General features: G+C 47.2%; 1 protein-coding gene across 2 annotated transcripts in view; it reads right to left on the bottom strand.

Moving 5' to 3' along the window:
• The window catches only part of RPH3A (rabphilin 3A), a 1,455,977-nt gene that overhangs the window by 536,204 nt on the left and 901,061 nt on the right, over positions 1–18,712 (bottom strand). For both annotated transcript variants that reach the window (XM_069619488.1, XM_069619489.1), the window contains one exon: positions 5,796–5,966. In XM_069619488.1, the coding sequence (XP_069475589.1) occupies positions 5,796–5,966 (171 nt within the window). The remainder of the gene's footprint in view (positions 1–5,795; positions 5,967–18,712) is intronic.

Genomic DNA, 18,712 nt, shown 5'->3' on the forward strand with positions numbered 1-18,712 from the left:
TCAAACATACACGGTCCGAGGGACCGTTTTAGACCGGTCTGCCTTTCGGTCCTGCAACCGGTGGTCTAGCTGCACGACCAGATTTATGAATTCTGCACTCTCTGGGTTGATCAACCACCTGGGCTAAGACGTCCTTTAATTCGCCTCATAAACCTTGATGGAATAACGTGGTTCTTTTGTTTTCTGGCCACCTAGCTTTGGCAACCAGTCTGTTGAAGGTAGCAATGTACGTTAACAAGTCCTGATTCCCCTGTCGGAGGGACAAGAGTTCTTTGTCTACTGCTTGTTCCTGGGTATGGCGAGCAAAACGTTTTTCCATTTCTCTCTGGAACCCCCCAAAGTCATGTAATAGAGGATCGTTATGGGTTACCAACGGCACCAACCAATCTGCTGCACTACCACTCAGGTATGATAAGACAAAAGCTACCCGAGCTTGGTCGTTTGGAAATGCTCCAGGCCTACAAAGAAAATGAAGGCGGCACTGATTGATGAATGCCGCATACTTCCATGGGTCACCTGAGAACCTTTCTGGTGGTGCCAGGGGCACTGTTCCAGGTAATGTGATCTGTACCGGAGTGGGTGGTATGGCGGGGTTTTGCATCGTTTGCTTCCAGGTAGAGGCATTTGTCCTGCCTGTGATTGCAAGTATTGCCTGCTAATCTTTTCAGTGCGTTCTTTGGTCACTATTAGGTCTCTCCGGAGGGCATTAGTCTCTTGTCGGGCAGAATGAACCTCAGCACGAAGCTCTCATAGTAATTGGGCCAATTGGTCCATTTCTGATGTCTCCATGGCGCCCAGGTGGATTTGTTATGGTAGTCTTTGTGTTCTGTTACGCTCACCTGGTATCCACAGGGACGCCACCCAGGTGGGTTACTCGCTGGTATGTTTCTCAGCTTTGCCCTGATGTGGTCTGCGGGGAAGGTTCTGCCTTGTGGTAGAATTAGGCGTGCTCTCCGTCCTGCCTTCTTTGCAGGGACGCGTTGTCTTTCATGGGCGAGTGCCGTCCAGTTACTTCACTGACACCAGCCCATTTGATATTGTTCAGGTAGGTCTTATTGCTGTTCTTTAGTTTTGTTGCTATCCTGCATGCCTTTCTTTGTTTAAAATATCTCTTTTTCCTCCCTTAGGTATGCAGAGCTTCAGCGCAGCAAACTGGCTTGGTTGAGCCCCACTGGTAAATGATGGCGCATTAAGAGCGATATGATGCGGTAAGTAAGCGCTATGCGCAGCGCTGCAAAGTATTGCCTCTGCTAACGTGTGTTTTCCTTCCTTGTAGGTTGCGGTGTTCTTCAGCGCAAGTGGAATGTCTGGTGTGGTGCCAGCCGAGAGGCGACCAGCCAGGTAAGCCTTTTGAGCAGTTTGTAATTTGTAAATGTCTCTTGCCTCCATCTTCCTCTTTCAGGTTGTTCTGTCCGGGAGGCGTGCAGATTCGAGGAAGCTGTTCTCAGTAGCTGCGAGTGTTTAAAGATGAAGACTGCAAGTAAGATGCTGCTGCTAATGATGTTCCTTTTGTCTCCTTTCAGGTTCTGCTTCTCCGAGGTTCGAGGGAGTAGCTGGACACGGTGAGCGTCACGTTGCAAGCTGCAAAGTAACTCGAAGCATGTTCTGCAGTCAGGGTGTGGTTTATATAGCCCAGGTAAAGTAGTACCAGGGAAAGTAGTTCCAGGCCTGCCACACCCAAAACATTACACCACATAGCTTGGTTCTTAGGAACCAAGCTATGTGGATGCCTCCATGTTGGCTGACAATACAATAAAGTAGTTCCCAAGCACATTGTTGTTCATGGTGTATGAGCCTGGCGCCATAGGCGCCAGGACTGGCCCCATGAGGGCTTTTGGAGAGGATGCCAGGCTCTAGGGGCCCGAGTCCTGACTCCACCTGGCCAATGGGTTTGTCAGAGTGGGTTTTGGGCGAGGGTCGTGACAAAACCAGGAGTTAAGATGGGCCCGGGGTTTAGGTTTGCGTAGTTTGGTCGGAGCGATGAGATCAAGTGCATTGAGCATGGTCTGATTTTAAGTGTCTACCAAGACACTGGAGTGCGATCAGAGCAGGATGAGGCAAGGTCATTGAGAGCAGGGAGGATGAGAGGGATAAGTTTGGCACAGGTAATGTTACGCTTGTTCCTGGTGGATGTGGCAGGTGCTATAGTGGGGCAGGCAAGGATAGTTTTGCGGGGATGCTGAAGGTGATTAGGTGGTGGTCGGTCCACGTACAAGGTAGGTTGGAGTTGACAATAGAATCGCAGTTAAGGTCAGCTATCCAGTCTAGGATTCTACCTTTAGAGTGAGTAGGCGTGGTAACACGTTGTGTAAAGCCCAGGTTAAGTAATAAACTGTTGACTTTGTGGGCGGAAGCATCATTGGGACCTAAGAGGCTTAAGTTGAAGTTGTCTAGTACTATGATTTGCGAGGTGGTCTTGGTGTTTTCAGCCAGGGTATGGGCGAGATCCTCAATAAAGGTGGATATGGGGCCGGGGGGTCTGTATATGATGTGGAAACTAATGCTTTGATTGAGGGAAACAGCAGGCTTAGCTGTAAGGGATTCTGCTGATTTAATTGGCAATGAGTGGAGGGGCGGAGGTTTAAAGAGGTTCTATGGATAATGGCTATACCACCTCCTTTAGTTTGGGCGGTGTTGCGGTCACTTCTGATAATAGTGTAGCCTTCAGGTATGGCTAAGGATAGCAGGGGTCCAGATGCTGCATGGAGCCAGGTTTCAGTAACAGCTATAAGGTCCAGGTCATTCGAGGTGATAAGATCTGCCATGTCGAGGGCATGGGCAGTGAGAGACCTAGAGTTAATTAATGCTGCTTTCAGGCTTGTTGGGGGTTGTGTGCAGAGTGGTAGAGTACTCAGGGGGGGGAGAGAGGTCCAGTGAGGGTGAGTCCAGTGAAGGGGTAGGAGCGTGGTGTTGGGTAGAGGTAGTGAGCTTGGTGTCAGTTGGTTTGACCAGCCGGGTGCTAAAGGAACGGTGGTGGGAGATGTGAGCGAATCTAGAACTTAGTCTAGAGTTTCTCAAGGCCACAGTGCAGGGTTGGTTGGGTGTAAGCTTCATGGCGAAGTGTTGTATCCAGAGTGCTAGGGAGTTAAGGTACGGGTTAGCCAGAGGGACCTCCATAGTTGACTGAACGGTAGGTTGCTGGTGTACGTTAACATTGGCTCCAGAGGTACGTAATACATATGCGGTGGGGTGCATGTTAGGAGTGTGTTATGAGGCATACAAGGATGAGGTGAAGATGTATGTATAGTTGGGAGGTAAGGCAACTGTGGGAGTGTTGGGGCGCGGCGGTGAGAAGTCTAGGTGTGCTAGGAAGTGGACTAAGAGGTATGAGACAAATTGGCAGTGGGCGAAAGAAATGCACTGGGCACGCATAGTAGCAGGTGAGTAGGCTGATCCGACAGGTCAGGAGAAGCAATGTATCATGCGATAAGCATAGGTGGGATGGGCATGGTGTCCGTTGGCTTGGTATACTAAGAGCACAGGTGCCTAGTGCTCACGAGCGCGAGGATGTGTGAACACCGGGCTACGGATGGTGTGTTTACAGTGGCAGGATCAAGGACCGTGCAATGGAATAAAAGTACAAATTTGGGCGAAGGCGCAATCACTCGGCAGGCGTGCGCCAGGATATGGCCGTGCCTTGCTGTAGCCTATTCAGGCAGTTCATGGAAGAAGATAATACAGGGCAATGGGATGAGCGTTGCAATTCAATGTGGTGACGCGATCATTCAGCATATGTGCACAGGACAGTGCATTTCAGGCATACACATTGCATAAAGTTTTACAAGTCTAGGCAGCGGCGTGATCACTCGGTAGGTGAGCACAGGGCAGATAGCAGTGCATTTCAAGGCAAACACATTGCATACAGTTTTACAAGTCTAGGCAGCGGCGTGATCACTGGGTAGGCGAGTACAGGGCTGAAGGTAGCGCCTTAGTATGACATAGTTGGGGCGTTCTAGCGGGTGCAGGTAGCGCCGGTGGTGGCTAAGGTGGTGCCAAGTGCAAAGACATGGGACAACAAGGAGGGTAGGATGCACATTGCGGTAAGCAAGATATCGGAACGTGTTAGCATTAGGGAGGCGGCATGCCAAGCTCCATGGTGGATAATGTGCAGGCTGACGCAGCAGGCAAGATAAAGCTTACAAAGGAGAATATGCACAAAAGACACTGTATGCTACTAAGTACGCAGCGAACTCACGTGGAGCCGTAAAACATAAGAACAGTTGTTATGCATACAAACAAGAAATGTTAATAGCACCGGGTAGTCTTACTATGTCAGGATCAGGTTGACGTTCGTAGGAAGTTTGAATGTAAAGTCAGCTCTGTGCCCTGAGGGCAGGGGGATAGTAAGGAAAGTCAAGTCGGAATGGGCATAGGGACCAGGCGAACGGCGATGGAGGCTGAGGACAGGCTAGGACAGGAGTCAGCCTTGTTTCACTGGGCCTTGGTGAAAGTGGTCTGGCTTCGCCAGCCGGCTCTGGATAGGTGGTTGTAAAGGGACCACCAGCCATTCGGAACTCAGCAGCGTCTGCTGGGCTGGGTTAGGCACTGGTGGACTCAGATGGGTTGCGGGCGGCCATCTTTAAATGTGCTAGTCTCCTCATGGCAAACAATGGTGGAAGCATGCACACGGTTGCAATTTCGGCCAAAAACACAGCGCCGGAGCAGATTTCGGATTCAGGAACAGCAAGGGCATCAAGGGCATCTTAGCTGGAGTATTATGATGCAGAGAATCCGTTTCACACGGAATGGATGGTGCGCTTACCGAAAAAGGTGGAAAATTCAGGGTAGCTTCACCTTGGTGAACCACTGCTCCTGCAGGGTCACGGGAGCTCCTGCTCCACTATAGAGGGATGGGGGAATGATGTAGCGGCTGGGACAGGCTAGGACAGGAGTCAGCCTTGTATACTGGGCCTTGGTGAGAGTGGGCCGATGTAGTGGCAGTGGCAGAGATGTAGTAAGTTGTTTAATAATGAGAAAGTAAATCGACAAACTGAGCTAGTAAATTAAATGTGGGTTTATTTTGTAGCTTTTAAATAACAAGCTTGTCTTCATACAATAAACATGTTTTAATTATTTTATTTGTTTTTGGTTTTATAAAAACAACTTTTACAAATGATTTTGGATACATTTGAATTGCAATCTTGGTTAACTAGAGCATGCATTAGGGGTCGTGTAGAAGTAAACTATTTCTCTAAAAGAAAGTTAAAGCATGTTCCCATGTTTTAGCTTTCAATTTGGTGTTCTAATTGGATGTTGCAGTGGAAAAAAGGTTCTCTTCGAGAGGAAGCGTCTTGTTGAAAGACGTCATGCCTGGAAAATTGCATTTATGTTTCAATGTCTGCCTTTGAAGTCAGAATGTTCAGAATGCAGTCACTACCAATAGTTATTGACTACACTCTGAATATAATAATTGGCTCAGAGGAGCTCAATAACGATTTCCATGTGATCATCTTAAATAAGATGTAAATATAATTGGTTATTTTTAGGTCTGTTGGGACTGTACTACTATTTTGTATAAACGACTTTAGACACTTGTGTGTAACGATATAATGATATGAAATTGTTTCTTTATTCATTTGAAATCTGTGGCAATGAACATTAAATCAACTGAATTACAAAAAATTCATCAGGTTGTTTTGAAATCATGTTCCAGATACACTGAAGTTTAGATGAAAGAACATCATGGTTTGTCATTGAAACACGTTATAAGGACAATGGAGGGCCTGATTCCACACTGAAGTCATCACTGCTATTATGCTATGGTGTGCCGCAGTTGAAATCGAGACAGCACTTACTTCCGGGGCTCCGGTTGACATCGTTGTCCATATTGCTGTAGGCGTAGTCCCGGCTCTCGGGGTCCCCTCCCGAATACTCACTGCCACTGGGTGCCATTCGTGGCTCTGATGGTTTACGGCTAGGGGGAGGGTAACTGCCCCGGCCAGTAGTTGCAGCACTTGGGTCATTGCCTGAAATGGGAGGAGTGAGAAAAGACTTAATTCTGTGCCGTTGGTTTTGACATCATCAATATAGAAAAGTAAAGAAAACTATTCTATGTATACTATGTATACTAGAATGTTGCGGATTGCAGCCTTATGTATTTTGGAAAATTGCATCCACAACATTCTATTCCAGATCCACCTTTTCAACATAAAGCAACAAACCAAAAAAATACTTTTTCCAAAGGAACCCACAAACTGGGAGGAAACCCCAACTCATTTAAACAGAATAGAAGGAGACGGAACAAATTAGACACATCTATGTAAGAGTGCAAGAACTTTGACTAATAGTTACTTACACTACGATTCAATTTTTAACCCTCCTGGTGAACCATTTGCATGAAAGATGGAGAAACACGTGTTGAGGGGATTAAATGAGCACTATTGAACTATTATGAAGGGACCAACTGAGAACTATTAAAATATTGTGCATAAATGAGAAGTAAGGGATTGAACAAGTTGTATTGAAATAATGATGAAAAAGCAATCATTTTACCAATAAATCCATTGATTTGGCGCAATAAGACCGGATTCTCACCCCTTGTTTTCTAATAGAATATAGGTACTGGTCAACCTCAGTACCTTCAGGATCTGACATTGCTGCCGAATAAGACGTTGAAATAAAATAACATTCTCAGAAATGCAAGATGTAATTGTGGAGGGGACTCGCCAACATCTGTTCAAGGCTGAATACATGCAACTGGCTGAATGTGGCCTGTTTTGACAACAGTATTGTGGTGTACAACATTTGGCAGGCGTTGAGAACATCCAATATTTACAGAAACGGTGCGCAAGGATATATTATTTGCCAAAGATCACACACTTTGGTTAGGCAATGAAGCTGGGGTTGTTCCACACAAGCATCCAGTTTGTTTCCATGCCCGGTTTTAAGAAAATGTAAATATCCACATAAAAGCAGACTTTCTTTATTGTAGAAATCACAGATTTACACTGAACTATAAAATGGGGTTGCTTTGTCATTGCTTACTTTCATTGTCTAATAAGGGACATATTTGGTAGGTAGCTGCAGCTGTCTGCGGGCTGCCAGTCTCAAAGATGCCGTCACAATTACAATCACTTAAACGTATTAGAAAAGGCTTTGTTAAAAACAACGACACGCTTTAAAAAAGTAATTGTCCAGTGTTTCTTGGGGTACTCCATGCAGGGGTGACCCAAAACAAATCAATCCACACGCCACATGAAAACTCTTGAGTGGTACAGGGGTGGCAAAAAGCCCAATTAGTGAAATTAAAGGGGCATTATGGACACTGCAGTCGGGGAGAGAGAGAGAGGGGGTGGGAGGCTTTGCCCAAGAAAGGGTGCAGGAGCTTAGTTCTGCATTGAGGTTCTGGTTTAGTTAAGTCAAATGCTTTCATTTTGACCTTGTCTCATAGTTGAGTACTGGCACTCTCCTTCAAGCTAAGGGAAGGGCAGGTACTCATATTGCCAAATATAAGAAGTGCACGTACAAAGAGTTGGTTAGGGCCTGCCCATTTAAAGCACTGGAAGCGACACAAGGTCTGGCCCAAATGTTGCTGTCTTGTTGGAATGTCTCCTCCGTAAAACATCCTGTGAGCATTGTGTCATAATGTCACCTGGGTGTAGGTGACAGGTGTAGAGGCAGGGTGATGTTGTCACATGGGCATCTGTATGTGGATGCAGAGTGTGAGGTCATGCGGAACCTGGAATGTTGGTGAGAGGGACCTGGAGTGTGGATGAGACAGGGTTCGAAGGGTTCTACAGTGACAGCTGGTGTTGCTGTGCAGGCTGGGGTGGATGTCCCAGTACTTCCTATCATATTACTTACCTGTACTCTAAGTCAGGAATAAACCTACCTGATAACTTACCTCCTGACTCCAGCTTGGTGTGTGAGTGGCAAACCCCATTACTTCACTGGCGACGAGGATGTCTTGGGTGCTGGGAAGTGGCAGCAAGGGATGAAGTACTGCCTTCCAGGGGTGACATCCATCCAGTAAGGTGCCAGTTATTTGACGGCCAGAAGGAGTTGGTTCGGAGTATCCTGCAGGCCGGGGTGTGAAGGAGCAGCAGCTGTCCAGGGTCAGAGCCCAGGCTGGGTGGCCCTGAGGAGGATCCGGCAGGCTGGGTAGTGTAGGAGCAGCAGCAGCTGTCCAGGGTCAGGGCCCAGGCTGGGTGGCCCTGAGGACGATCCTGCAGGCCGAGTGGTGCAGGAGCAGCAGTTGTGGGAGGTCAGGGCCCAAGCTGGGTCGCCCTGAGGAGCTGTGTGGGACTGTCACGGCTTGTGGTTCAGGCGAGGCAGTGTATACAGCGGCGGTCCAGGAATTGGCTGTTGGAGCTCCTGTCCGGGCGGGCAGGGCAGCTGGAGGTACTGTTGGTGCGGTTAGTGGTCAGGGCCCAGGAGAGCGTTGTGAGCCTGGAGGAGTGGGTTGCATCGTAGTCAGGAGGTGCACCGACAGTGACCAGGCAGTGCAGAATCATTGCTGGGCGGTGCCAGCTATTTCTTAGAATGACGGCAGAGGTTAGCTTCCGGAGCGGTGATGGAGTTCACAGAGCATGTTGCTCTGGTGGTGGCGGAGTTCACAGAGCATGTTGCTCTGGCAGCAGAGTGTCCAGGGGCTGCCGCAATGGTGATGGAGGATTTTCCGGGTGCAGTTGTGTCTGCACCTCTGCTGGGGCTTGGAGTATGTTTGGATGACTCGCGTGACCCTGGAGGTGTTGCTGGGTCTGCAGGTGCAGTTCTATTGATGACGTCGGCGGCTGCTGCTGCTACATTATCGGCGGTACACAGCCAACGTTCGGATCAGGTGTCCTGTGACAGTTGCATTGTGCTGGGCGCAGGAAGTGATCCAGTGTGTAGACAGGAAGGATGTGATTTTGGACATTAGGAGGAAGATTGATCGGTGTGTGCGTGGGGAATGGATTTGGAGTAGGCGTGGGTCCCCAGTCACAGTGGCATTTTGGGTAATGAGTTGGTGGATCTGGCGGCGGGTGAGGGTATGAGAAGGGGAGAGGTTGATGTGAGGCTGCCTTTGAGTGTGGATGAGGTGAAGGCTGTGGTGGTGTGACGGGTCATGGATGAGTGGCAGGAGAGGTGGGTGAGTGGGGTGAAGGGCAGGTGGATGTTTGGTGTTCGTGGTAAAGTGTCGATGAAGGTGGATGCGGGGAGTCTGGAATGGAGGAGGGGGAGGAGGTAATGCTGAATCGATTAAGGATAGGGCATGTGGGGCTGAATGACTGTCTGTATCGAGTGGGGAAGCGTGAGATGAGGGATTGTGCGGTGTGTGGGGTGTCTGAGACTGGGACATTTTCTGCTTAGATGTGAGAGACATGTTGAGAAGAGAGAATTGATGAGGGTTCGGTTATCTGTGCTGGGTGTGGCTGAGCTGAGTGGGAAGGGTTTGCTGGGAGGTGACGGGGTGAGAGGCAGGAGGAACAGTGTGATGTTGGATTTTGTGAGGCAGACGGGGCATTGGGAGGAGTTGTGAGTTTATGTAAGACAAGTATTGATTGGTGGGTCTGGTGCACATCATCCTTTAGGATGGGGAAGCGCCAGCGTGGGTCCGCCCAAGCACCCGATAATTAAGAAGAAGAAGAAGAAGATCCAGTGTGTAAAGAGTGCCTGGAGTGTCGTGGAAGTCACAGAGGAGGCATATACGACAGGGGGCGTGTCCCGGAGGAGGGAGACTTTCACAGACATGGAGAGGGAGACTTTCACAGACTGGGAAGTCTGTCCTATGCCGCAGATTTCCAGGGAGGGCACGTCCTCATTTGCGGTGAGGGGCAAGAGAAATTTCTCCGTGGTGGGCTGTTTCAGCTCAGCTAAGATTCGCTGTGTGGAGGTTCTGGTGGATACAGGTCAGGAGTGTGTTATGCGTGCGGCGGGGCGCTGCACAGGGGGCACGTTTGTTCACCTTGCAACATTTTGATGGCGAATATTATGGGGTTTGACCCTGCTTTGTGGAGTTTTTGCACTCTGTTTAAGGAACAGAGTGGGAAGGGTTTGCTGGGAGGTGACGGGGTGAGAGGCAGGAGGAGCAACAGTGTGATGTTGGATTTTGTGAGGCAGACGGGGCGTTGGGAGGAGTTGTGAGTTTATGTGAGGCAAGTATTGATTGGTGGGTCTGGTGCACATCATCCTTTAGGATAGGTTAGAGATGAGGAGTAGTGTTAGGTGGTAGTTGTGGGAGGCCTGCTATGATTTTGTTTTCAGTGTTGTGGACTCAGGAACCTTAAAGTCAGTGGGTTGAGCTGTGGGCTTTCGTTTAAGGCCTGTCACTGGAAATGGAAATGTGTTGTGTTCATTTTTGTGGCCTTTTCTTGTTTAGGACATGGTTTCGGGTTTTGGTGGACTCATGGGTGCTGGGTTCATGGGTTGTTTGTGTTACTTTTACTGTGACATTGTTTTCCTTTGCAGGGGGCCATGTGGACACGTGGGTGCACAAGTTTTGGGTTTTTCTTGGACTTGTGGCTGGTGGGTCCTGTGTCCGTTTGACAGTTTTTAAATGTTTATTTTATCAAGAGGACATGAGGGTGTGGGCTAGCACTAGGACTCAAGCGCTGTGACTCTTATGCTGGAACTTGTTCTGAGGTTCGGTTCCAGGTTTGGGGTTTAGCACATCATGTAGTTGCATGTGGTTATCTTGTTATGTTTTGTGTGTTGTTCGTAGGGGATTTTCCTCTGGTGGATTTTACTTAATTCTCAGGATTACAGGGTGGGTTCTGGGACTGCAATGTTGGCGGTGAGGTGCTGCTGAGTTCAGAGTGCCGGATGGGCTCCCGGGTGGGCTCCCGGGTTGATGGTTTGGTGATTGGAGTTTTTGAGTAGGTGTGCAGTGATGTGCTGTGGGGTTGTTGTGAGGTGCGGCTGGGTGCAGGATGGCCGGGTGTGTCCTGTGTTTGGATATTATGCAGTTAGGTGTTGCCGGGTTGCAGTGAGGTGCTGCTCATGTTGCTGTATTACGCCAAAGAATACCGGTCGCGTTCTGTGGTGTATTGCAACTTTTGGGTTCAGTTGGGGCGCATTGGGTGTGCATTGTTAATCATTTATCACATTGTGGCAGTGACTTGTGATCATGTTATGGTGTATCTGAGTATGGTGGTGTATGTCAGGGGGGTTACGTGGTTGGCGTGGCTGTAGGGTACAGTCATGGGTTAATGTTTCCGTTATATTGAAGTTCTGTGGTGGTATCAGTCACTGTGGTGTTTGGAGTTTTGAGGTTGTGCAGTGATGTGCTGCGGGGTTGCAGTGAGGTACTGCAAGCTTTTTGTTATTTTTGTTATTAGGTGTTTTGCAGTGAGGTGGTGCGGGGTGCAGGATGGCCGGATGGGTCCTGTGTTGGATAGTATGCAGTGAGGTGCTGTGGGGTGGCAGTGAGGTGCTGGTGGGTGCAGAATGGCTTGGTGGGTCCTGTGTTTCGATATCATGCAGTGAGGTGCTGCTGCGTTGCAGTGAGGCTTTGCTGCTGTTTTTCCAGTTAGGTGCTGCTGGTGTGTTTTGGTAGTAGGGGGCTGCCAGTGTGCAGTGAGGTGCTGCAGGGAGCAGTGAGGTGCGGTTGGTGTTTCTGCAGTGAGGTGCTGCAGGTTTGCAGTCAGGTTCTGCAGGGTTGTGGGGTTTCTTTTTTTTTTGCATCGACACCAAGTACATTTCTTTCTTCCTTCTTGCCAGACATCAGGCTCAGGTCATGGACTTGTTGGGGTTGTGTGAACTTTGCAATGTCCTGATCCGTTGTGTGCCTGCTTACTGGGAGTAGCATTGAGGGGTTGCTTGGTGGTTGCGGTTGTGTGGTGTTGGGATGTCAAAGGAGGGAGTGGGCTCGTGAGTTGTCTGTTCCACAGGTTGGTTTGTTGTTGTCAGTTCCACAGGTTGATGTTGATTTCATGACTGTTGGTTACAGTCGGGCCATTTGGATAAGGCATGTGTGTGGTGCATGGTAACAGTGGACTGTTGGCTACAGTCAGGCCATTATTAGGACTATGTGAGGTTTATGGTGCTGGTTGACTGTTGCTTACAGTTGCGGTTTTGTATGGTGCCATGTGAGGTGCATAGTATTATAGGGGTTGGTCTGTTGGTCGCAGTTGTGTGTTGCTTTGGGTTACATGTTGTACATGGCCATGTTAGGTGCATGGAAATTGTGATTTAGGGCCGTGTGGCAGTGGAAGGTGCATGGTACCAGTTGTCTGTTGGTTACAGGCATTGCATTATTTGGTTGGATTGTTGCTATCAAGGTCATGGCACTGCAGGGTTTCTAGGTGATCATTCTGTGTGTGAGTTTTTTTTTACGGTGTGTTGGTGTGGTGGTGTGGATTTGGATGGCATGCACAAGTCATGTAGTGTTGTTGTTGGTCTTAATTGGGTCTGCGTGTTGGCCACACATGGTTTGTGTAAGTAGGGAGGGAGAAGTGTCATAATGTCATCTGGGTGTAGATGACAGGTGTAGATTGTTGGTCTTAATTGGGTCTGCGTGTTGGCCACACGTGGATTGTGTAAGAGGTGATTGGTAGTGTTGTGGATTTTCTCTGTGTGTTGATTTGTAGGGAGGGAGAAGTGTCATAATGCCATCTGGGTGTAGATGACAGGTGTAGAGGCAGGGTGATGTTGTCACATGGGCATCTGTTTGTGGATGCAGTGTGTGAGGTCATATGGAACCTGGAATGTTGGTGAGAGGCACCTGGAGTGTGGGTGAGACAGTGTTCTAAGGGTTTTACAGTGAAAGTTGGAGTTGTTGTGCGGGCTGTTGTGGATATCCCAGTACTTCCTATCATATTACTTACCTGTACTCACAGTCAGGTATAAACTTACCTGATAACTTACCTCCTGACTCCAGCTTGGTGTGTGAGTGGCGAACCTCATTACTTCACATTGCATCCTGCAAAAACTTGTCTACTGGGCTCGCACATCATGGAAGAATTGGCATTGCTACGAGGGCAGCAGTCTAAACGGATTAGCTGCAAGAGCGAATAATGGAACTGGTGCTGTGTTGGAATGATGATGCAGTCGCGTGCCCAGTGGGTCCCCATGCTCTTCATCAGTCGGCAGCCCCTTCAAATGAATATTCGATCCAAATAGATCAACGCGTCATCTTTTTCCCATTTTAGTAACACAACTGCACTAATCTCAGACAGGCCGACTGCAAGTGTTAACCTCAAAGCGTCCAAGCGTTAATTTCTGCCCACTCAGAAGATGACAGCGCACCCCTCCTAGCAGTCGGCATGAATTAATTCTCCTATTTCTCAGGCTTTCTGCCCTTCAGAGAGACACATCAATCTTCACAATGCTGGTCCTTTCAGTTCCATGGTGTGCTGTGTGCGATACGGGCGGCCCTGAAAACTGAAAGTTTTCTAACATAAAGCAATGCCATGATTAAATATGATGGGCATATATCCTAGTAGGTGGACCAAGGAATATTGCAACTATGTGTTTATTCAGAGTTATGTTCTTCATGCTACCAAAAAAGTCAATCAATCTGTGTAGCCAATTTCTTTTCATGAAATGACATTGTAGCCAACACCAGGCTTCTCATTAAGCTTTAAAAACACACCAGGGACCTCATTAAAGTACACGTGTGCTAAGCGTTAATAGTGTGTGTACACATGGTAGATGCATTGCTGCCAGGCACGGATATGATTCCTCCAACAGTGTTTGCACAGGCACAACATGCATTTGTATTGTTGCAAATGTGCACTTATGAGGCCCCCAGGTGGCTTGAATGAGTGCCCTACTAGTAGGAGGTCCTTGGTCTTCTGATCATGGGCCACGGCTTTGTTTAGAATTAATATACCCCAAATTGGAGGGTGTCCCTGCTCTCCTATCTTATTTGCAAGTAACATTTAACTGCTGGGCTATTATACATTTCTATGCAAATAGGACAAGCATCCTCGTCCTCAGCACTTACCTTTGTGCGCCCTGAGGCCTACGGGCATGTTGGCGCATTACAAGAATTAAAATAAATAAAAAAATTACCAGGTTACTTAACAAGGTACATACGTGTATTCTCCCCAAAAGAGATGACCTGTCCTTAGGTGACTGTGTGTTGCCTATAGTCTGAGTGGAAAGCATTTAATCGTATTTGCTGTCTCATTGGAAGTGTGTACTGCATTTAACGTTTGCCTTATCCTTTGATCAGTGTCACGAAGTGGTGGGATTTCAATTGTGATCTTAGGTAAAACAATCTCCTGAGCTCTTCTGTTCACTATTAGTGTTTTTCTTGACATATGGAAACAATAATATAGTAGCATTTGTAGTAATGGAGCAAAAACAATTGTCTGGACTTATATTTAACCATATTGTAAAAAATTGTATATCTGTTATAATTATTTTAAGACATTTGGTTTATTTTTAGCTCCATCTTCCAACACCCTGTGAAAATTACTCTATGACATGTAAATCACCCTTTTCCCAATGGACTAAGACTTTTGTCTGATAAGGTCAAATAAGAACAAATGATTTGTTCTAGATCACACACTGAGTGGAGAAGCTCACATTTGAGACCTGTCTGCAGTTTAGGCCTGTGGCTGACCACATAACATCTTACATCTGGCTGTTAGAAACACATTTTAAATCAGTCTGGCCAACACTAATCCTTAGCCATCCTGTGCAGCAAGCACCTAGTAAGGACTTTACAGCCTGTTTGAGCTTCTTTTGGAGGGTTTTATCTGTGTTTTTAGTGTGATTTACAATCGGTTTTTGTACTGTATTGCTAGTAGAAGGCACTGTCTTTGTGGTGTAGTCCTTTGTGTTTTCTATCCTTTTTTCCACCTCTACCTCCATCTTCATAGCAATTGGATAAGGTTCCCTCGACCTCCTCCACCCTCCATTTCCTTTCCCCTGCCCATCTCCCCAACCCACTCCTTCCCACACCATCTCTAATGGGCCGATCCATCTCCAGGAGGTACTCTTAGAAGTGAGCCCCAGGTCAGCCTTGGCCGGGCAGCTGGCCAAGGGCAGCCTAGGGCAGCTCCCATACCCTATTTGCCTGTGTATGCCTGGTAGGACAACCTACAGCTACATCCAGGTAAGGTTCTATAGGCAGGGAGTACAGTCATTACTGTGCTCAGGTAAAACCCTACCATTCCTACATTAATATCACCTACTCTCAACATTATGATGTCTTTAACTGTACTCTTTGTTTTGCCTTGTTTTGCACTTAGATGAATTGTTCAGATTAGCCTATGTATTGCATCCGGAAGAATATGTGAAGGTCAGCCTATGTGTTGCAGTTAAATGAATTGTGAAGGATGGTCTTTTACTGCTCCTGATGAGACGTGAAGGCTAACCTCTACTTTGCATTCAGACGTAATTTACAGGGTGGCTTTGTATTGCACTTAGAAGATGGTGAAGCTAGCCTATGCGTCGCACAAAATAGAATACTAACACACAACACTTACATGAAAATATGAAGATAGCCAATGTGCTGCGCTCGGAGGAATGGTGAGGTTAGACTATGTGTCACACACAATAGATATTTTTTTATGAGGATCGTAGACACACCGCACTTAGATAAAATATGAGGATAGCCAAGGTATTGCACTTGGAGGATATTTGAGAGTAGCCAATGTGTTGCATTTAGAAGAATGGCAAAGCTAGAGTATGCATCGCACACAGTTGAGTTATGAGCATAGCAAATACAGTGCACTTGCATGAACAGCTTGGACAATGTATTGCACTTGAATGATTTTTAGGTTTGGCCAGTGTGTTGCATATGGACGAATTGTGACGCTAGCCAATGTGTAGCACTTAAATGAGTTTTGTAATTAGCCTATGCAATGCACTTGAGAATTCTCGAGGACAACCAATGTACTGCAATAAGAACAGCGAGGATTAGCCAATGTATTGCACTTGAGCAAATGTGATGGTTAGCCTGTGTATGACAACTCACAAGCATTGCTAGTAGCCAATGTACTAACTTCAATTTAGCATACATGTAGTCCGATTATGACTTTGTACACAATAAATACATCAAAAACATCCTAAAATTAACCAATAATAACATCAACTGTTCCAATTTACTAACCCCCCAACATTTCTGCTCCTCTCCCTTATAGCTCCCAAGTACTACACACCATGTAATCGGCCATCCAAACCACACGCAAAACAAACATCCAACATAACAAACCCTCGCAAACAACAAACAATCCCTGACAATGAGCCTTACCCCTCTGGATAGAACAAGCCAGTGCACACAATCAAACTCACTTAGAAAACCGATTGGCATAGGACTCCAGTTCCTCCTGGTACCTCAAGCATCCTCAGAAGAGCACAATGTCTATCCTATTCCTTTTCCCGCACTAAACCACCGCCCCCACCCTCTTTCTTACAGATCCACATGAGCGCCTGGAGACTATGCCAATGGTAACGGTGCGCAGTATAAAACAACTCACCATAACATATCATAAATCCCGTTAGAAGTGCATTGAGAAAAAGGAGTATGATTGTTGATTATATTCACTATGCAGAATGGAAGTACACACGTAATGGGAAACTAATGTATGACTAATCATTCCCCCCCTGCTTCTTGAACTTAATTTGAAGCCTTAAGTGAACCCAACCTGCAGATTCAATTATGCACAATGTAATGAAAATGCCACGTTCCACAGGAAAGAAAACCCCTGCTATCCATGCCATCATGGAATTATATTAAAATGTTTGAAATGTGACACACGGTAATTTACATAGTCAATCGTTGCAGTTGTATGGGGGCTTTGAAATGCAAAACCCTCCATCAACTCTTAGGACACAAACGTTAATTCTAAATGAGAGAACTTGCTCTCCTTTTAAACTGCCAGACAAGTAAAGAGTTTTGCAAGCATCTAAGTCCAGGTCTGAGAAAGTAGCATTAGCAGCGGTGCTGCCTTGTATTCATCGTTTAGGAGGTGGGAGGCTTTCGGGGGCCGCCTGCAGGGCCTTGCAAATCTGCAAAGCTGAGGTCATCACAGAAGGTCACAGACCTGGCAATGTTCAAAGTAGCAGACCTCAGCAAAGCCACTGCCAAGTCTCGCTTTGCACCTGAAAGGCTCATCACTTTAGTAACGTGATGACCTGGTTTCTCATCCTGCTCTGCCCCTGGACTTCACCAGCACCCTCGCAGCTCTGAGGGTCGTGTGTTTAATTGCGGGTCAAGCCCACGAGTCACGGGTCAATTGGCAGCTACGTTGTATTAGGAAGGGGGACAGGACGGCTTGAAAACAAACTGTAACAGAATGGTGACTCACAGTTTGTTCTTCTGGCGGCCTTTATTTTTTTCTGGGAAAGTCCAGGGGTGGACTGGCCTATTGGGAACTCTGGAGCTTTCCCGGTTTTCCTCTGCATCCCGGGCCTCTTTATGTGATAGCCTATTTTATTTCCAGATGTTCTCATAGTGGACTGGCCTACAGGGAACTCTGTAGAATTCCCGGTTTTCCTCTGCATCCCGGGCCTCTTTTATGTGACAGCCTATTTTATTTCCAGATGTTCTGATAGTGGACTGGCCTATAGGGAACTCTGGAGAATTCCTGGTTGTCCTCTGCACCCTGGGCCTCTTTTATGTGATAGCCTATTTTATTTCCAGATTTTGTCATAGAAAAGGTGTTGAGTTTGCTGAAAATGTGTCATATGGGGCCACTTTGAAAATCAATTTCAGGGCCTCTTTTGGTTCCCAGTCCACCCCTGGTTAAGTCTGTTTTCTGAGGCTTCCTGTGTATCCTCGCTTTACCCAGGATGGTAAAGTTGTGCTCCAGGGACCATAGCTCCTAGGATTGGCTGTTGCCGCTGGCTTTAACTCCTAATTATAGCCTACTAATCACCACCGATGGATTCACGGTTTGGTACTGAGATCGAGGTGGGCTATGAGGAGAAGCAAAGGATTGCTAAAAGGGCGCCAGTCAATACCAATTAATGACTTTGAAATTGCGAGTAGGAACTGTACTATCAACATATACCTGCATTACTCTCTGTCCAGACATCTGTCTGTTGTTGTACCCATCTTGTCGCTCACCTCGAACCACCTCTCTCACTTGCTCAGCAGTAACGTAGCTCAGTGAGTTAAGCACCATCTTCACGAACCCATACAAACCCCACAACACACGTGTGTATCCAAACACGGCTGACTCAGCCTGCCATCCTTCTGAAGTAATACAATTGAGTACATTTGCATTTGTTGACGTAGCCAATTATTACAGTGCTTTTTAGTGGAAAGAATATGGCATGAAGCATTGTATTAAAAAAAAGTGGCATTTTAATTATCGCAGCCTCTTCTCCTGCCTAGCAGGCTACCTCATTGCATCAATGAGAGAGTGTGCCCAAACGTGCCTGCTTCCTGCAAACCTTTGCACTTCCTGCTGCGGCAGTCCTTTACCTCCCTGCATCCTCCCACACAGCTTGCACCTTTCAACTCAATACTCCTGAGCCACCCTCCCTCATCCGCCATCCATGTCGCTCTTCTTGGATCATGTCTCCAGATTCCTACACCAATCTCTCTCTCCCATTGACACCCCCTTAAATAGTCTACACTCCCACTCCTCCCCTTCACTTTCCCCCTTGAAACCCTACCTACTCATCACTAGGTTCTCCAATCTGGTACAATCTACACACCATGAACCCCGCACCACATCTGAGACTATTGTCTGCTCCCTCTCATTAGTTGTCTGGGCCCCTTTCTCATCTGCGCCCCAGTGCCTCTCATCTGTGCTGTCTCCCTCTCCGCCCTCTTCTCCCTGGAATCCTGGTCTGATCCTCTTTGCATAAAGATGTCAATTGCAGGAGG

This window comes from Ambystoma mexicanum, chromosome 10, assembly GCF_040938575.1.
Source record: "Ambystoma mexicanum isolate Mex_15411 chromosome 10, UKY_AmexF1_1, whole genome shotgun sequence".
Classification (NCBI taxonomy): Eukaryota; Metazoa; Chordata; class Amphibia; order Caudata; family Ambystomatidae; genus Ambystoma; species Ambystoma mexicanum.